Below are 20728 nucleotides of genomic sequence, written 5' to 3'. Positions count from 1 at the left end.
TCAACATGTAATAAATTATTTTAGAAATCACATATATTATGTCAAGGCAGAAAAGTTTATCTCAGTACTGCATCAAGATAAGTATTTCTAAAACCAAGATAGCACTTTGTAATGTTCACTTCTAAGTCTATGAATTTGTTCCTGTGTGGTACATTAAGTATAGGAAGAAATAAAACCTATCCAACATATATGACTCACTGTAATCCAGTCAATGCACCTATTTGTGGGAAAATCGGTTATCATATTTTTTATTTAGGCTATTTGTTATTTATATGATATTTATTTAGTTTAGCTCTCCTTAAATTTATTGCTGCAGCCAACACATCTCGCGACTCAAATCTTTACTTTGAAGGCGAGCGGTCTCTGTTTCCGTCTCTGAATTTCCTTGTTCCATTTTAATGGAACAAGTTGGATAATGGAAGAAGTTGACTCTGAGTTGTGCTGAAGTGCATTGGACATCTTCCGTCTTTTCAACAACAGTGCAGGGAAATACTGCAGCGTGACTTCAAAACATCCCAGTGATGCTTCTCACCATGGTGGCAGTGAAGGGAATGTTGTCAATGAGAGAAGAAGCCAGAGCGGAGACCCACATCACCAGGATAATGGCTATGGCCAAGCGCTGGTCTTCTGGCACCGCCTGAGGGGAGAGATAATAAAAACGATAGATAACTGCAACTTTCATCGTCACTCAGATGCACCTGCCAACCTCAGCCCATCACTGAGTAAGTCTTTGACAATGAACCTTTCTTTGGCGAGCAGACGCTGGGACGATGAAGCTGTCTGAGGGTGTGACACGACCACAGGTGGTGGCATCTGATAGTTGTGTCTACAGGTGTGGCGTACGCACACAGCGAGGCCAATTCTCCGCATGTGACAAGCATGATGTTGTTTGAACAGCCCCCACCCCCTGATTGTTTTCTCTTAGATATGCATGGCCCAGTTAATGCAGACAATATCTAATCCGTTCACCTGTCCTCTACCTGCATCAAGAGAGAAAGGCCATGCTCCTCTACCCAGCATGTTATCCATTGTTTGGGGATGCTGAGCAGGTCAGAAAGCATGAATAGCACGCCACCTGTCATGTGTGATTATTAAACTTATACAGCCCAACAGTGTAAACACAAGCTGACATATCTATTACAGGTGCAATTCTATACTTGCTCACAATACACACTGGCAAGAAAATGGGTGAGAAAGACCCCAGGCCTCTTTCAGCTGCTGACAGGTATCAGAAGTAAACAAAATAATTGAATTCAGAGCTGTGCTGAGCAAAAGGATCAATATGCATGAAATGCAGCATCATGTCACCTGTGCCCAATTATCAATTACGCCAGTCGCACTGCGCCCTGAGAAACGACTGTTAAGGTTGAGAAACAAAGGAATAAACTCACTTTTATAAGCAGCGCTGTCTGTTCTCCAATATAGTCGATAAGCTGCAGCTGGGCTAAAGCCTGAAAAATGAAGAGGAGAAGATTAATTTTAAAAAATGTGAAGAGAATACGATATAGGTGGGATTAAACTAAGGGAAGAAAAGCTATTAATAGACAAATAGACAAAGACAAATATATTCTTGTTATAGTTATTGACACAGAAATCAAAAAAGGGCCATTTCTTATTGTTACTGCTTTATGACAATGTACACTGTTTAATGTATAAACAAATAGTTTTGCTAACGTTATTTTCTTCCTTTCACTTGGGGATTCATGCATAAAGAAATAGATACTTTTCACGTTGTAAGACAATGATGGATTTTCTGTCATTATCCAGTGTACTGTCAATAGATCCAAGCACTGATACTGTTCTCCTGTAGTTTTTCGTGAGGATGCTTCTCAGAGAGGTGTCGCTAACCTTACATCTACCCCACTTTTTGTTTGTTATAATTACAATATGTCACTAATAGAAGTTGTTGCTCGGCATGCGGCTGTAGTTTTCACTGTCAGGAGGTTGAGATTTCCATCAAAATACTAAAAATATTATAGTAAATACCTCCATCAAAACAAAGAGGCCAGCAAAGAAGAGTAGTGTGGCCCACTCCACCCGGTGCAAGATGATCTCAAAATCCTGGATGTCAGCCAGAACCAAAAGCCACAGTGCGCCCAGGATAGCAATCCAACCTGAGAGAGAGAACAAGAGACTCCATGTGACATCTACCTTTATACACACACATATATGTCACATATTTCATGAACTCATCTAGTTGACATTAAACCCATTGTAGAAGATTCTCATAGATTTATAACACTGGCATTGATTTGAGTTTGGAAAGTGGATCAGGTCTATGCTGTTACTACCAATTACCATGTTTTTGTTTATACTGAAAATGTTGGTTATTATGAGCTATAAATTGTCAAACCAACATTAAAGAAATTATCAAGTAAGATTTCTTTTAGTTAGAAAATATAATAATAAATCAAAAAATATATAATAACATAGAATGAGTGAGGCAGGAGATTAGGTCTACACCTGTCGCAGATGGGGAAGGTATTGGGATAAATTTGAGAGAGTCTGAGTTTCGTCCAATGAGTGCGATGTACGATCTTACATTGGATTAGACCATGTTTGGCACATATAGATGAAGAGTGGACCCGGAGGAGAATATCATTCCATAGATCATTTGTAATGTCTTCACCTATATCCCACTCCCACGATGTTTTAACAGCCGACAGTGAGGAACTCTTAAGAGAGATAATTCTGTTATATCCACACGAGATGACACCTGTCGACGTAGGGGGTGGTAATAGAAAAGCATCAATGAAAGGGTTTACAGGCTGCGAGGGAAATTGGGGGATTGTGTGCCAGGTAAAGCTTTGAACCTGTAAATATATATTTTTTTAAATAGACTCTTTGGGACATCAAATTTAGCAGAGAGCTGTTGAAAGGATGCAAAAGTGCCCTCAATATACAAATCTCTAAATGACTTTACGCCAAGATTAGACCACATGGAAAAAGCTCCAACTGTTAGAGAAGGACAAAAAGCATTATTTTGGACTACAGAAGCCTGCAGTGAAAAAGTTTGCAATCTAAAATGGCGTATAAATTGACTCCAGATTTTAAGAGTTGTCTTGACTAATATGTTTTTACTGAATTCTGAGCAGGTTGGACCACTAGGTGTGTAGACCAAAGCAGCCAGTGAAGATGGCAAACAGGAAGATGCTTCCAACCTCAACCAAGCTGGGGCATTATGCAAGCTGTCCGCATGCAACCAATATTGGAGTATGCGGAAGTTGGCCCCCCAATAGTAGAAGTTAAAGTTTGGTAAAGCCATGACCCCCAACCTCTTCGGCCCCTGTAGGTATACTCTGAGAATTCTTAGATTATTTTTATCCCAAATAAACCTTGAAATGATCCCATCAAGTTTTAGAAAAAAAGATTTTGGGCTAAAGATGGGAATGCATTGAAACAAGGAACAGGGAAACCAGACAAAGACAGGGAGCAAAGCAAGAGAGACACACAAGGAAAGGAGTTTCAAAATAAAAACCAAACCAGTGGTGGATCTAGGATTTTTCTAAATCAGGGGCCATGAAGGGGTGACAATTGACACCGAGGGGCCATTTATGTCCTACATCAACGATCAATCCCTAATTCAGTAAGGTGCATATTTAAGTCATTTGATTTATACTGTTAGCTCTATAGCTTTGAGTAAAGCCACACATTACTGGATATATTTTTGAAAATTGTTCCTTATCCAAACACATTGTGTTATTCAAAAAAGCTAAGAAAATTTTTAAAAATCACAAATTGTCATATGTACTATTTGTATTGTTAGTATTTTAGTCGGTGTTTATCGGAAAACAGTACTGACAGGACAGAGGCACTTCAGGGGGAGTCCATAACTCCAGAAATGCCAAACACAAAAGTACTTCATTCACAGGAGTTGTTATTCGACGGAAGAATTGTCACAAATGTTTTTTTTCTAGTTTTTGATTTCCTCACAAGTAAGGTTGTCTGAAGCTGCTTCGTTAACAGGGCCAAGCACAGGCAGCAGATAACAAACCTAGAGAGCTCACCAATCAAAAAGAGCTTTGGGCAAATATGAACGCTTTATGAGAGACTATCTGTTACACCTGAGAAAACAGTGTCTGAGACAGGAAATGTGCAGTGAAAAATGTCTCATCACTGTTGTCTTTAAAGTATACAGAACGAAGCAAATGAACATGAGACTAAAGTCAGAAGATAAAGAGATTTGTGCTCTAGCACAATGTCATGTTGACTCATAAACATTTGATTAGATAAGAGACTGTGAAGTCTCTGCAGAAATAATCTGTTAATTGATAAATAATATCACTAAAACTGCTAAAGAAACAATTTATTATCCATTTTAACAATATACACAAGTTTTTAGAATTTTTCAACCAGGATCAATAAGGATTTATCCAAACCACAGATGTAACAACACAGCAGCTCACACAGACACATTAGAGAGATCAAATGACCAGGTAAGAAGCAGGCTTAGATTCAATTTTACTGTGTGAAGTTAATTACATTTTAATGAGCTTCTAGTTTGGAAACACGTGTGAATAAATCGGGTGGGCTTGCAGCAGTAAGGCAGCCCTGACTGTGACCTGCATGCATTAATGAGAGCCGTGTTTGGACAGACGCCTGTCCCTGCACAGAGACAGCAAACACACCACTGTGGGGTCATTCCCATTTAATAAATGTCACCGAGAGGTAACTCGAGAAGCACCTGTAATTAACCGAGCATGTTTGGTGAATGAGCGGCCTCCGCAGCGAGGGGAGAGAAGATATGGTGGGTATGAAGACAGCCATCTTCATAGTGTTAGCATTAATGAGTCGCTGTCAAGGTCATCTGCCAAACACTTATCCCAGACATCACAGTCTGAGGCGTCAGACAGACAAGATGTGACCTCAGCCTAAACCACATGACCTGATTTTACAACATGTCTGAAATAAGCAGGAACGTAGGCTCAGAACCTTTTGTATATTTCCAGGAGAAAACTTGTTGCATCAGCTATTGGAAAAATAATCTGTCAAAAGATCTGTGTGCTAATTTGGCCGTGACGAAGATTTGCGGTAACTTGAAATGCTACTCAAGGAATAAGTGCAGCATACAGATCATTTATCGTATTTTGACTTTAAGATTTTGTTAACAGATTTCTTATTCTTTATCTGGATGTGTCTGCTCAACAACCTGTTTGTCTTATAAACTGACTGGTGACATCCAATCATATTCATGCTGTACATGCATATTATTACCTTTTGCCAATATGGCAACACAACATGTTTGCATTCAGTTTATATTGAACTCATTCAGCAGACATAAAGCAAGGCAAGTATTAATTTGGAATTTCTTTCTGTGTCCATCCAGGGAAATACAGTATGTTTTACTTTAACTTCAATTTAGTCTGTCTGCCTTTGGTTACTGGGCAGGTGGTGTACAGTGGGTTTTGAGAGATCTCTCATTGAAAACAGACAAAGTAAATCATTGACATGTGTGTAAACGTCTTATGTGTAAAGTGCTTGGAAACCTGGTTGTTGTTACCTGATGTTGCCATATGTACTTTGTCTGTAATTAAGTGTTACTGCTGCTGATCTTTGCCAAAAAACTTTTCAGAATCTTAGGTCACATATTGTATGAAAGTGCCTTCTGCAGTTTCACTGGAACATTACTCACCAACAAAGGTTTGAACTAGCAGCAGATGAATAGACATAATTTGATTGGTCTAAATGCAGCTCAGTATCCATGTAATTTGTTGGGTAGATTTTCTAGTCAGCCCATTATTTGGGCTCATTTCAAATGCAAGGACAGAGGAAGCTGTGTTTCATAATTACATGACAGAACCTATAACCACCCTGTGGGGCCTGTAAAAGCAGCTTGGTAATGAGATGGTGTGGTACTTACCGAGCTCTAGATGAATGCTGGGAACAAAGGAGTTGAGAAAGAACATGAAGATCACCACGCCAAGGACGGACACGCACTTCACCAGGAGAACTTTGTCAGTTATTCTGTGCTGTGGAGGACAAAAACATATTCTTTATGAATGGGGAGGAAAAAAGCAGATTTTATCATGAAACTGACAGCATTTGTCTAAAGTGAACTCTGAAAGACTGGGCCAACTTCATTACTGAGATAACATCAGTGCACCACAGTGGATGAGGAGTGTGTCTGAGATGATGTACTGTATGAAAGCTTACCTTCTTTTGCAATTCCTGAATGTTTTGCTCCCAGTTCTTATCCTCCTGAGAAATTTGTCTATTCAGACAAAGCGACATTTCAATCCCATAGTAATTTTAAATCATTCTATCAAGTGTTAATAGACAGAATAAAACATTCAATTGTAGACTAATCTCTTTGTCAACAGCTTGAAATGTTAGGTACATCATAGACAATTGCATTGTATTATTATCGAATTGTATTAATGGATTTGTGCAAAATAATCTAAAATAAAGTCAGGTAAATTGGACAGGTGTGTTTCTTTTCAAAGTACAACAACAATATAATAAATATTGAATCATCTCATCTACACAATATGCATCTATCATCTATCGTCAGGTCACCTGGATGAGGGTGACAACAAACTACAACACTGATGATGTGTCAGAAATCTTTCATCACGTGTGAAAACCATTAGAAACACATGCAGTAAAAGCTACAAAATAGAAACATGTTTTACGAGGTGATAAAAGCATTCAGATAATCTGCTTTCAGTGCTTTTCTTTTTACCTTTGGAAGGTTTTCATCATTTTGCGGAGAAGATTTTCCAGGTTAAGGACTTTTTGCATCAGGAGGCATTTCACAGCTGTCTCCTCTCGGCTGGCAGGGTTAATGCGCTGAGCCGTTTGCCTCCAAACCAGGATCTCATGCTTGAGTTCTGTAGGATCAGGAAGCAGAGAGCAGGAGAGTTATCTATTTGTGTTGTGCATGGACTACATAGTCATCGCGGTGGTGAAGCTGTGTAGCAGTACGGAGCATTTTATAGTGAGGGATTTGGTTGCTAATAGCTACAGCTGAGGATGACTAAGAGGATATTAAGATGTTTTGGTCAATATGCTGTGAGCTCCCATAGAGGGACTAATGCATCCAGGCGATGGGCACATTGACCAGCTGAGGAGCAGGCAATGCTGAGGCAGAGATAGACCCTGAGGGAGCTGGACACCTGTGTCGATACCAGTAGGTCCCCTTCTATTTTCATTGAGGTTGCTAGGTGACCCTAATAGGATCTAACTGGCACAGGAAAAAATATTCCTGTAAGGAAATCAGCACAATTATGACAGGGGCTTTGTGCTGATTTTGCTGCTCTCTGGACCAGGTTGGCGGGAGAGGCGGAAACTCCACAGGGTGGGATTTTCAGATAGGCTATTGAACAGTCACAGTTTTCGTTTGTGGCTTCCTTCACTCTGCCCTACGGCTCAGTGGGACAAAATTCCGCTGCAAACACTGCGTCTTCCTCGCTCCTGGACTGGGAGCAACGCAACAACAGTGGTCTGTTTTCAATTTTCCCCAACCGAGGTTCTTCCAACAAGTCATAAATATCCATGTTTTATTAGTTCTGCCTTAATACATCCACAGGGTCTCATATACAAAGATTTACAGTGACACAGAATTGATGGAGGACATAGATACTGTCCAAAATAAACACAACCTTTTATTCTTTATTAATTATCTATTAAATTATATTACCCCTACTCTGGACAACTTTCCAACTTGTGCGAGCTGAGCTTTGAAAGTTCTCCTCCCCAGTTAATGTTGTTTAAATTGGGCTATCACCATGACTACTGTAATTTATCCCAGATCAAACTTGAGCTTAAATTTCCGAGGAGTAGCTATAAATCTGGTCATCCTAAACATTAGATAAGGTCATTCTATAAGGACAATGTAAATGGAACACTATGGGAATTACCTGAGGCAGAGGGGGCATAGTCTTCAATTCAGACGGCATGATATATCATATGTAGGAGTTAGAGGGCTGAGGCCATAACGCAGCGTTAATTACATTTCTATGAGGCCAATGCATCACTTTAAAAAGTGAGAGGCTTCATTGTGGGCAGATTTTCTTAGGGTGTTAATGGTCAGTACAGTGATAATCATTAAAAAAGAAATTAAGATTCCGCTGCATCTGCAGCTTTACCACAATTAAGATTTCAGCTCGATGACAACGAGATAATATTCCTGTCTGATAGCAGCCATCATCACTTCAAACAATCATCAACTGTATAGAAAAATATAAGGGGAAAAATGCAAAGTATCAAAAAGTTTGAAAAAGCATTTGAACTCACCAACTATTTCAATTGACTCTTTGTTGTAAAGTTTTTTGTTCCAGTAGAGCAACCGCAGGAAAGGAAATGAGGTGAAAAGGACGAGGACTATCCCGAGGAACATGTAGCCCGTGAAACTGGCAAAATCAATCCCCTGAAAGACACGATAATAAACAGAGTTTTAAAAGCAAAGACAAATCAAAAATCTTTTCATACATAAGTATGTGTGCTAAGACATCGGTTTTGGTTAATGATTGTATAAAGTGTTGCTCGATGCTTAAAACTGTCCTCTGTAGTTCTGTAGAGTTAAGGCTGAAAGAATCCTGAACCATCCCTCAGTTATTCTGCTATAGACCTAGACTGCTGGGGTGACTCCCATGATTCATTGAGCACCCTTTATCATACCTTGAGGTAATGCATGTTGTAATTTGGTGCTATACAAATAAAGTAGAATTGAACTATAGCACAGACAAAGTGGGAAAAGTCAGTCTTCTGAGAAAGCAATAGCATCCACTGAGAATTAGGTTCACATGGTTCAAAGAAACTCTTGAAAGGTTGAAAGTGGTATGTTTGAAAAATAGAGGTGTTAAAACATGTATGGTATGATTAATCAATGAAAGTCTATACACGAGAGAACAACATAAAAGAGTGGTGATGATGGATCCTTTTTTCATCTGTCTATTTTTCAGATCCACATTGCTTTAGTTTGGCATGAATCTCTCTTCCTGAATTAGTAAGAAATATCAGCCCTCAGTTGATATTGTCCTCTAAATTGAGAGCAAATCCTTGACAAAGAACACAATTTTATCAGAGCCATTATTGGAAATGAGTCCGGGTATGACATCATATTCAGAACATATCCTTTCTAATTGACATCATCTGGTCTAAAGCCTCTCAGTAGCTGTGACTGATTCATATATAACATCTTCACTAGAGTTTAAAGAAATAAACTGACATCAAACAGATATTGAGTGACAACAGTGGTTAATAGTGACCTCTGCAGGATTTTCAATTTAAAATTGCAACAGAAGGGAGAGGAGGGTTGGTATATGGCCACACGTGCAGGATCAATCAGCACATCGCAAAGAGAAAGAGGTTGTCAAACATGATGAGCTGAATTATTTGGAATATTACATATTAGTATCCAGTATTAAGTATGAACTTTGATGTGAGTCCTGTAGGAGGTCTGTCACATCTTCAGCATCACAAATTATAGTAATCATTAATAATTATTTAATGCAACGCTTCCCCTCATGTCACATGACTATCTAATTACGTCAGTGTGTCACCTCCTTGCCTCACTCACACAGTATTAGTCAGACTATTCCTTTATTCATGCCTCCATAGAGACCTGGTCTCTCACTCTGCTGTGACGCTCAGGGCGGTCACACTTGTGGGTTGAGGCCAGCTGCTCCTGCAAACATGCTGTAAATGAAAATCCTCATTTTTCCTGTTTAAGCCTCATGTTTAGTTACAAACTGGAATCAGAGAAAAAATGTAATGCCCTGTTTCTGTGTCTATGTCCGACAAAGATCTGGAACAGAGGGACATAAGACAGTAAAGCTGAGCTCCTTGCTGCCACCGGATTTCTGTTTTCAGCTGCTGTGACCCAGGTGTGTCTGTATTTCAGAGCCAATGTCATAGAATGCTCTGCCTGATTGGAGGAGATCCATTTGGCAGAGTCCCTCAATAAAATAACACCAAAAGGAGGTTTTAATGCACCATGCTACTTTGCTCTCTAACCAATCAAACACAAAGACACTGATGACTGGCAGAATTACCTAAACACAAACTACACAGCTGCGCCATTGTTTCTATCGCTGGAGTTCTCCCCCGAAAATCCCCTCCACACAAACAAGCGAACATGCAAACAGACAAACAAACCATGCATGTACATACAAGCTATCCTTATCAGGGGGCAGACATGACTGAATGAGCCCGCCGCTTCCGCTGACTCCCTGTGGTGCTGTCACCTGGGACAAACTGGACAGCGGGCTGCGGGCTGCGGGAGCCTGGTGTGGTAGGAGCTACTGTATACTGGGGAGACAACATTCTGCTGCACCCACAGAGGCTAAAATGTCACACGCGGTGAACAGATGCCACATCAAGCAGCTAGGAAAATGTCATGTCCTCTAGTGATGTAACATTATGCCCCTCTGAGCGTAAGAAGAGTGAAGGTCACAAGACGAGCCTACAAGTCATTGTCCTTTTCAGAAAGCAACAGGCTGCTCTCATTAACACAGTAAAATGTCCCTACGCTCTTTACTGACTTGTCACAATCTGTACATGAGAGGACAAGTTATCACTAAATGGGTTTCCAGAATAACAGGTGATAGAGAAGAACAATGTGGGAGTATTAAGTCAGTCAATGACACTAACATCTAATTCCACAAACATCTGTCTGTCTCTTTGTAAGATATCATCTGATCAACTTCACACATGGCAAGTGTATTCTTACTGATCCTGGGAAGGGCAGATGCTTTGGTGCGATTTGGACTTACAATTTATTTAATAATAATAAAAAATTAATAAACACTCGACCAGCGCTCTTTAGCAGTCAGTGAGGGTGGGGCAACGTGGACTGTAGGCTCTGTGGCCTGAGTTGAACATGTCTTCTTCTACCCACTTGAATAAACTACAGCAGGGGTCTACAACTGGGTCAAACCACAGGTCATAATCGCCACCATGTCGGACTGACACAGACATTCACAGGAGTCCAGGGTGCTGATTTCCATCATGGCAACAACATTTAAAGAATCATTTCCTGTTAAAGCACAATGTTCGTTCTGTTGCTTTGATGCTCTATATAGAGCTGAATTACAGAGCTTTTATTTTGAAAAGCGAAATTAGGTCTGAAGATTGTGTCGCTTGCTTAACACACTTCTGAAATAGCCAAAATGCAGTGTATGAAAAAATGACACCAGTTCTTAACCAAGTGTGATGTACGTCATCCACCACAGGACATTGTCTCCTTCAAAGTTTTAATCAGACGCTAATCCTGAAGAAAGGGTCTCTAGTGTGGCCCATGCAGAAGGTGAGTACAGATACAGGAAGGGGAAGCTACAGAAAGGTTCTACTGCACACAGATGTCAGAAATTATTAAATGTGTGGCAGGAGGAGAACTCTCAGCTGCTGTGTTGCTTCCAATGACTTTACCAACTGTTTGAATTTTGCTTAAAAACAATTCTGGATGGGGAGATGCAAATCTAAATACCGATGTTATGATCATTTGACCAAGAAGACTGCTAAAGCAACACTACGTAAAGTGGTGACAATGATGAGAACATTGGAATTGGAGGGTGTTACAGTTTCTTTTCTCACTTTTTTGACATATTTAATTCCTGTGATTTCTTCACTAACACATTGAGGTCTCAGTTCACATCGACCAGAGCTTGCTGCTACATGCTTCGACAGGAAACTGTGATCTTAGTCCCAAAACCTTTGCAACAAGTTTTGACAGATAAAAACTAGATTCAGAGATCTGTACCTTTCATATTTAAATTTCTGGAATGTTAAAGGTTTAATTACTCTTGACCACTTGAGGGTAAAACACAAAAAAATTATTAAGCAACAGGGGCCTTGATATTGGTCATGATTGCAGGTTTTCATTATTTCTTTTGATAGGTTGCCAATCTTTCAAAGAGGGTGGATGTTACTTTATCTGACAGAGGGCCAACGCCATTAAAGTGCTGCAGCTGCTATCTGTCGCACCTTAGCATAATTGCACTATTGTTTTTTCTTTAGCTGTATATATATATATTTAGATATATATATTTTATTTTATATTTTTAATTTTTTGATATTCTATTTTATATATTTTATTCTATATTTTGCTGTAATATTCTGAGCATTGCGATAAGAGAGCCTGTGACCCAAGCATTTCATTGCCAGCAATTGCTTAATGTAATTGTTGTGTATTTGACAATAAACTCTTGAATCTTGAATCTTGAATCTGAGCTGTTTCGTATGATAACTGACACCACTGTTTCTCAATATGCATTAAATGCAGCAATTGTAGTGATAACTCCTTCGTAACACCCTGCCATAACATGATATTTTCAAAACAGTAGCACCAAACATTATATACTGTATATAGAACAACAGGGTGCTCTTTCGTGAAGAATTCAAAGAAAAAAAGGTTCTTAAACGTGTGTTTTGTGTAATGACAAGACATCTGCACTGCCCCCTGACACATGCAGCTTTGATGGTATAAAGTGATACTGCCCACTTAAATGTGTTTTTTGAGCGTTAAACTGTTTTATATGACTATTCATGTATTTACATGAATATTGTAACATCAAATCTTTTACCAAATTTATAAAAAATCTACATCTAGGGGTGGAATATGGTTCAAACACAACCTAGTGTTTTGTCGACCATTAAGAGACGTCCCCCATCCTGTCTTCCATGTCCTCAGACCCTGCTGTCTCTCACACACCATTCAACCCGCAGGTAGGTAGGCATCTCAGCCTTGCATCCCAACACTGCCTTCACCAGGCCATCTTTGAATTTCCAGGGATAAATGGGGAATCTTTAAACTAAATCCATTTCCAGTGACATGTTCCTCAATGTTTCATTCTCCTGTCAGTGCTGTACTGTTTGTATGGCTGAACATTCTTATTAGTTAGTTGCACTCAAGTTAAGAAGAGGATTATGTTGTGTCCTACTAAGCATCTGGTTCATGTGTCAGATTACACCAAGCTTGACCTGTTACAGTATATTAGTGCAAGTGTAGGTAGAAAGCTGTAAAAGTGCCTACTTCTTTGCGCAGTTCCTGATTTGATACAATAATCACATTTGGTGGATCTCCGACAGCTGTGGCGGCCCCTCCAATGTTGGTGAAGATTACTTCTGCAATCAGGACATGTCTGGGGTCTAGATTAAGCACCTCACACAACCTGCAAAATCAGATAGAGTCAGAAAAGCCTTTTAGTCCTGATTAGATTGCAAACGGGTGAGAGAAATAAATACACGAAAATAAAAGGATATTGAAAGATAAATCGCATTGGTCCTTAAACACTGGCTGAACAAAATACCCACCATGTTGGCCTGCTAAGATATCAGAGCACAGCTTTTAGCAAACATCTTAATTATTGTGTATCAGGTGTCTAATTTCAGTCAAGTCAAAATTTTAGCTTGGTTTGGAACATCTGGTAGCAAAAGCCATTTTAAGAGCTTAATAATTGTCAGCATACAGAGGTGGGTGGTTAATAGGTCATTTGTAAGACATCACACTGTGGTAAATTATAGCTTCTGTGTAGTAGTTCTGTTTATAGGAATGTAATGTGGGTTTATATGAGCAGAAGTGGTGGGGATCTATCAGCTGATGAGACTATTTGAGGGTGACTGCATACAAATCACTTTTTTTATTTGATTGTCTCTTCTTATTATGTAAACTGTTAAGTGCAAACTGTTAAACAATCATCAGAGAGATTGAATATCTACAGAAAAATCTCTGTATTCACTCTCTGACAGGGAGATAGATTCAAAGTCAATGGGAAGATGAAGGTTTGCCACTGCAGTCACATGTGTGACTATGTGCCTTAAGAGTGTTTAGAGTGGTATCTGTCTTATCATCTACATCACATGAGATATATTAATTAATTTATTTGACAAAATGTCAAACCACTTCATAAAGACAGTCGATTGTTTAACACTATATTATTTGAGGCCGACACTGCCTATGAACCACTGCAAGGTTGGAAAAGAAGGTACATATAAAAAAATTGTTGAAATTTAAAAATGACAACACTGTACCTTATTGTGACAGGGGTGAAAAGCATCATAGTGGTCACATTGTCCAGAAAAGCAGAGAGAATGGCGGCAATGAGACAGAGGATGATGATCATAGGCCACACTCTTCCTCTGGATAACTGGTAAGCCTGCAGAAAAGTAACATGAAGAAGCAGTGTTGGACATGATCAACCCATTAAGTGGATGTACTGATCCACTTAATGGATCAGCACAAAGACAGCTTTTGGGAAGTAAACTAATGTATTCTGATGCTGAACTTGCAACCTTTGTGCCAGATAGGTGCGTGAATAGCTGTTAATGATAACATTAACTATGTCACAATAGCAAGAACACATCTGGGGCAAAGTCATCAAACTTTTAAAGTGGCTTTAATCAGATTACTCTGTTAACTGCCTGGTGGCATTGCCAAGATGGCTGCCTGCCGAGTGATGAGAAGTGCCTTTCAGGACTGAAAGACGAAGTGTACTCAGATTCCCAAAATAACCATAGAATATATAATTACACAGATTCACACTCAATACTATCTTGCAGAGGTCCGAAGTCTAAAAAGTTGATATACCAGTCTTAATTCCATGGCAGAGGCTAAGATAAGTGTTTTAATTTGAAGTGCCTGCCCTTGTCCAACTCACACTTAAAATTCATGAGCCTGCATGATGCCCCTACTCTCCAGGTCTGAGTGCTTCTGCACCTGAAGGACAAAGGCAATCGCCCTTCTACACCAGCGACAGAGAAAATTCTGGATAAAACTTCAACAACACAGAGCTTTTTTTTTCTGATGGAAAGAAACCTTGACCTTGTAGATGAAGGATTCATCTTCTGCCATGAGTAATAAATTGAGAATGTTCAATGATTTATCATATGTTCATCCACCTTTTAGCTTTGATTGCTTTTAACTACTTCAGTCCAGGTCAAGAAAATACACTGTGATCTTTTCTTAATGAACGTGGTTTATTTTAAATAGTGTATATATTGACCTAATTTAACCTAAACATTCCCATAAAATTGAAGAAATGTCTTGTCAAACTATTTTAGAACTATCTAGTTCTGTATTTTTGTCAAGATGTAAAGCTAGGTATTAAAAAGTAATCGATTAACTTCCATTCCAAAATTTTTAAGAATCATGTGATAATATAAATAGTAGGCTTGTTGTGTATCAGTGCTAATTTCAGAAACAGCTCAAAGCCTGTTGCTGTAGAGACACAATACCAAAGAGCAGTTTCTGTCATAGACCTGCCACTCTACAGTATATGGTAAAGGTAAAAGTTCAAATGGTACATTACTTAATTAAGAAAATAACATCAACAACTGCTACAGACCTTTGAGGTGATTCTATTGATTTTGTTATTTTCTGTGTCAGAACATAATTGTTTCTATAAAAACAGCCAACTCACCTTCACAGCACAATAATCAAAGAAGCCCGTCTCTGAAAAAATGGCCACCAGAACCATCTGTAAGAAACAGGACAAAGAAAAACATTTCCTATGATGTAACATGATTACATCTTAACCTGACATTCCAAATATAGTCACCACAGGCAACAAGGTAAGAGAGGAGATTGTGGTTTGTAAGAGAACTATTTCTAGCATGATCAACCTTTTTCTTTATTATAATATCAATAACAGTATTACAGAAACTGACATGAGACAATGAGTCTCAAAATGCAATATGACATGACATCATTATTTTAATACAGTAATATATGGTACTTGTATCTCACATGTATTGCATGTACTGCACATGAGTATTATGTATTATTAAAATCAATTGTCTTCAGATTTTGCAGAATGAGATTAAAATTTCAACAGCAGCTGTTAAAGGCATAGTGGTGAGTAGATAATGAGTGAATTTTCATTTTTCGGTGAACTATCGCTTTAAGTTGTGCAAAGGAAGCCACCATCTGTGATCATGCATCAAAATAAAATGTAGCTATCACTGATTGAGCAGCATTATACTTTATGTGAAAATTGAGAATTGAATATTGTTATGGATGAGATCTGTCATGAAGCTATAACAATAATAATTCATTATTTGTAATTATTAATGCTTTAAATATAATGCAGCCTACATAGAAACATGTCAATTTCATACCAAGCTTGAAAGGAAATGCTTGTTTCCATGGAGATAATATTATTTTATCCATTTCACTGGCCTCCCCAGAAACAGGTTTTACTGTCTGTAGCTGGACAAGGTGTTTGAAAGGAAGTTAATGGAAGATAAAATGTCAGATCTTGATGTAAAAACTTTTAGGAATATTAAACAAAGATTTTATCAGCGTAATGTCTTGCAAACCACAGTGTCCCTAAAGAAATGAATAAATTAACCTATGAAGAACATCTTTGATTAAAAGTCTCACCATGCCAAACAGAAGAGACAGGGTCTCATAATCGATCCACTCCACCACAGTAACCAGACTGGGTCGCTGTGGGAGAGACAGAGACAATAATTAACATTTTACAATATTTTAAAGGATTTACTTGGCAGTTATTTTGATTCTCTTGAGTGGGAAACTATGGAGCTCTGGAGAAAAGACGTAAAGAAAGGTCATGTTTTATTAAGACACATTCCCATCCTTACATTCATTAGTTTTACAGGAGAATTTGTGTATATACAGAGACCCAGACAAGCCTTTCTCCCTGAAGCAACCAGCCAGCCTTTGAAATTGCTTCATTTCTCAAACTTCAGGTACATTGCTCCATATTGTCTGGACAGAAATGGCTGATCTGAGTTAAGGACAACTCTGACTATATATATACAGTATATATATATATATATATATATATATATATGTATAAAAAATTAAGCCTTTTAACTGTGTGAATTGAAAAAAAATTCAGAAGTGAAAGTCCCATATTTGTTCCTTGAAATACTTGTAAAATCTTAAATTTGAGAAAGGTATAGTTTATGGATAAGATTAGCAGCACTGGGAATTATATTTATTTTACAGCTCACAAAATAATATGAGGAAGGGACTTACGTCACCAATGATAGCCAGAGCAGCCAAGGCTGCAAAAGATCCCAACATCGCAGCCAGAGTGCGGTGTACAATCTGAAAATTAAACAGATTACAAGAACAAAATGTAATGCATCTGAAAAATTTTAATATTTAAACATTAGAATATGGGTAAAAATTGTTGCACACATACACAAATACAACATTTCAAACACGCATTTCTTTAACTAGCTGCCATTACAGTGGGTCAAAGGACTTAAAATAGATGTATAGTTATTGCTGCAGAGCTATGGGGTTCTTATTCATCTGTTAATTCTACACTATGTTTTAAGTGGTATGAAGTATTTATTTATCATCATCCCAGTGTTTTACCTGTTGTACCAGTTATTAGAAAAGCCTGATGGCAGGTACTGCATCTCAAACTGTATTGAACAGATGAGTCAAATTTATCTTGTTGAGACTTGTTCTCAACCAGGTCTATGATGATGTGTCATTTTCTTCTGAAAAAGTAACAAGAAACTCTGAGATGTTACTGACAAATCAATGATGCTGTTGAGAGTTGCTCTCCCCCACCAGGCTCCATCACTACTCTCATGTTTGATGCCATCTATTATTAAAAATTGAGCCCTGAGATAAGTATAGATGTGTTATCAGGAAGCATCGCGGCTCCTTTGACATTTATGCCTGCACAATAAATTGCAGGAAAGTAGGTCGCTTTATGTACACTATGGTGGCAAATGCTGCGGCTGACGAAGACGAGCTTATTAATGGTAAAAAAAACTAATTCAATGTCATTCATATTGTCTAAAGAAGCTTTATTGGCAGGCTTATTCTACCAAATGAATTGTTACATGTTAATTCTGCCAAAACAGTCATTACCCTGTGAACTACTCAACACTAAACTGGGTCTAGTCGCTCAAGACTTTCATACACTTCTCTGTCTGAATTAACGTGTTCATAAAATGGATAAAGGATAACAGAAGCATCCTATTTTTTTCCCACAGCCTTGTCAAAAATGACAAAATACTTAACTTTACATTTCACTGAACATTTCACTGAAGTGCCCATTAAAAGAAGAAAATTGGTTTCCAATTGATAACACTGACCAATTCCTTTGTTCAAACAGAAAATCAAAACATCCTAAATGTGAGAGGAACAGTGTGTGCTCACTCGTTAAGAGGCATGAGACTAGTTTAACAAATCTTCGCAAATGGAGACGTGACGTCAGGTGACGTCAGGCGACAGTTGCTGATGTCTGAATCGCTGCACACTGTGTGTTCTTATACTTTTGAGACGATCCCTCACGCTTTCAGCCTCAGAGAGAGGAACTGTCACTATCGCAGATTACACATGAGAGTGTGTTTGCAGCGTAGACATGTTGTCATCTCTTGTGGCCCTCTGTTGACTCTCACATGATAGTATTGGCCACTGAGTTCACACCTTGTCGCACTCTGGGATTTTAGCCTGTCAAAATTTAAACCACACACTGACGGGAATGAATGAAAATTACAGATGTATATGAGGCAGCTCAAATCTTAATAAGTGGGTGTAAAGTGAGACGCCAGATCACAATACGTCGACGTAATGACAGCTAATGTGTGGAAAATGTGTGATTTTATCTGATATTGAATTAGTCATCAATCTACTGAATCATCAATTAACATCTAATTGACAATCAATCAGGGACTTGTTGCATGTATAGAGTTGAGAGAGAAGAAGAAACTTTTTTCAATTCTAGTCGATGTCTAATCCTTTGCAGTTTTTCAGTTGATGCATTTTTTTGAAAAATCTTTTTTGAATCATTAGCAAACTATAATAATACTAAAACAAACAACAAACAAAAAATACATGAATTAATTTTGCTTGCAAACTTGAACAAATATATAAATGACTATCTACAATAATGATACATCTACTCATCATTCTTGATCTGTATTTTTAAATGGATGAAGTCTATGAACTGATGATCATTTCAGAAGTAAAAAGACTAGTTGCAATAAACATTCAACAATCATTTTTTTTATATGAGACACTAGTTAATCTGACACATTTACAGAAATGTTGATTTATGTGCATTGTGCTTTCCAAAACTCGGATGTTTGTATTTAAGACTGGGTAGACATTGGAGATACCATGAAGACATATGAATCTATCTAAAAATCTGTGAAGACATGAATTTTGAGATGAGTGCATTATTATAAAATACACATGTGCTGTACTAGAGTGGGAAAGTTTTAAATCGCCCCCTATTTACTGAATAGTATATTTATAGTAGCACATATAGCATTCAAAGTACTATAGGACTCTGAAACTGAAGGATCTAAAATTAAATTTCAACCATGTTTCATATTTCAAAGCTGTGCGGCAGAAACTGAACACAAGCTTGTTCATCACCCACAGAAAAGTGTGAGCACCACAGGTCATTTACCTCAAAGATGATGAGAACATAGACCCCAGTCAGGATGATTCCAGCGATGGCCACCTGTGTCTCCACATTGACGTAGAGGGACTGGTGGGTCATGGACAGCGGCACCACCTCATTGTCCCGCAGGAAGGACTGAATCGTGATGACGATGGGTTCACTGTGTGGGGAAAGCGGCAAAGGCTATGGGGATGGTTTTCTTTCATGACATACTATCTCTAATATACAAAATGTTCAGTCATGCAATTTTTTTAATCTACACACCATTAACACCCCTGTGATGTCTTCTAAGAAAAGACCATACTCAAAAACTATGGCACATCATATGACATTACGCAGCATAAATTCAGCTTCAGACATTAAATAAAAAAAGAACCAAGATTTTCAAAGCATGGGGACAGAAAATGTAATATAAGCTTAAAGAGAAGGTAAGTTTGCTCCAAAGAGAGGCTGTGTGGATATACACACTTCAGTCTCTATCACCAGGGGGCCTCAATGACCCTGTCAAGGGTTAGCAACTTTTAGATCATCTGTGGCAGACACAGAAGAATTCATATGCAACAAACACATACATTTTTTTATACAGTATTTGAGTGCCCTTACAATGAAAGTCCATTTTATTTATATTTGATTTAGAAGGTATTTAATAAGCTTGACTTTATTGCGTGAGAAAAATAAGATTAAATATAAATAATCGTCTACTTTTTCTGCCCCCGCCCCCTTCCTTCCTAATAATAAAGTCCTTATAGTCTGCTCAAATCAGCATGTCACAGTGTTTTGAGTACCTGCTGAGCATCTCAAAGGTTTTTGTCACCAGCATCTGGTCACTTCGTTGACTGTGTACCGGGATGGTCCAGTTATAAATCACCTGTTTGCACACATGACAACATGATGAATGACTTAGCTTTTCACTGATGATGCAACAAAGAAGCGAGACGCCTCACATACCTGCTGAGCTCTCCTCCTTCGTTGTCCCGGCTGCTCTGTCTGCTCCACCTGGATCAGGATGTACTCTTGGCTGGTGAGGTCGACCATCCCTCCTGTGAAAGGCCCCCCCACCTGGAGCTTCAGCAAAGCGTTGTCCCTGAAATCTGTCAGGTTCATTGCTGTGGGACGCGGGTCGTCAAGATCAAAAAGTGGGTGTGTTTGATACCAGAGGAGAATACTTTTTCTGGAGCAGATTTTTGGGACTGATTTAACAACCCACAACAATAAATAATCTTATAAACTGCACAGTGTTCCTCTCCGTGTTGAATATGACACAAAGATTGCCATACACAGTGAAACACAACAGTAGAGACCATTTGTTTGCTACAATCCCTTATTTCAGATTTGCTTCCACTCCCTATTTTTTACCGCAGCATTCCCTCTGATTACAGCCTGTTGAA

General features: G+C 38.5%; 1 protein-coding gene across 1 annotated transcript in view; it reads right to left on the bottom strand.

Moving 5' to 3' along the window:
• Positions 1–20728, bottom strand: part of oca2 (oculocutaneous albinism II) — a 43275-nt gene that overhangs the window by 13965 nt on the left and 8582 nt on the right. The window contains exons 7-21 of the mRNA XM_035176728.2: positions 20289–20446; positions 20126–20208; positions 19347–19500; positions 16943–17014; positions 16322–16387; positions 15360–15416; positions 13972–14096; positions 12974–13112; positions 8236–8368; positions 6683–6830; positions 6154–6211; positions 5861–5969; positions 1987–2114; positions 1392–1451; positions 533–637 (exon numbers count right to left, since the gene is read on the bottom strand). Of these exons, the coding sequence (XP_035032619.1) occupies positions 533–637; positions 1392–1451; positions 1987–2114; positions 5861–5969; positions 6154–6211; positions 6683–6830; positions 8236–8368; positions 12974–13112; positions 13972–14096; positions 15360–15416; positions 16322–16387; positions 16943–17014; positions 19347–19500; positions 20126–20208; positions 20289–20446 (1595 nt within the window). The remainder of the gene's footprint in view (positions 1–532; positions 638–1391; positions 1452–1986; positions 2115–5860; positions 5970–6153; positions 6212–6682; positions 6831–8235; positions 8369–12973; positions 13113–13971; positions 14097–15359; positions 15417–16321; positions 16388–16942; positions 17015–19346; positions 19501–20125; positions 20209–20288; positions 20447–20728) is intronic.

Source organism: Hippoglossus stenolepis, chromosome 14, assembly GCF_022539355.2.
Source record: "Hippoglossus stenolepis isolate QCI-W04-F060 chromosome 14, HSTE1.2, whole genome shotgun sequence".
Taxonomy (NCBI): Eukaryota; Metazoa; Chordata; class Actinopteri; order Pleuronectiformes; family Pleuronectidae; genus Hippoglossus; species Hippoglossus stenolepis.
The sequence above is the reverse complement of the archived record's forward strand: the minus strand, read 5'-3'. Positions and strand labels throughout refer to the sequence as shown.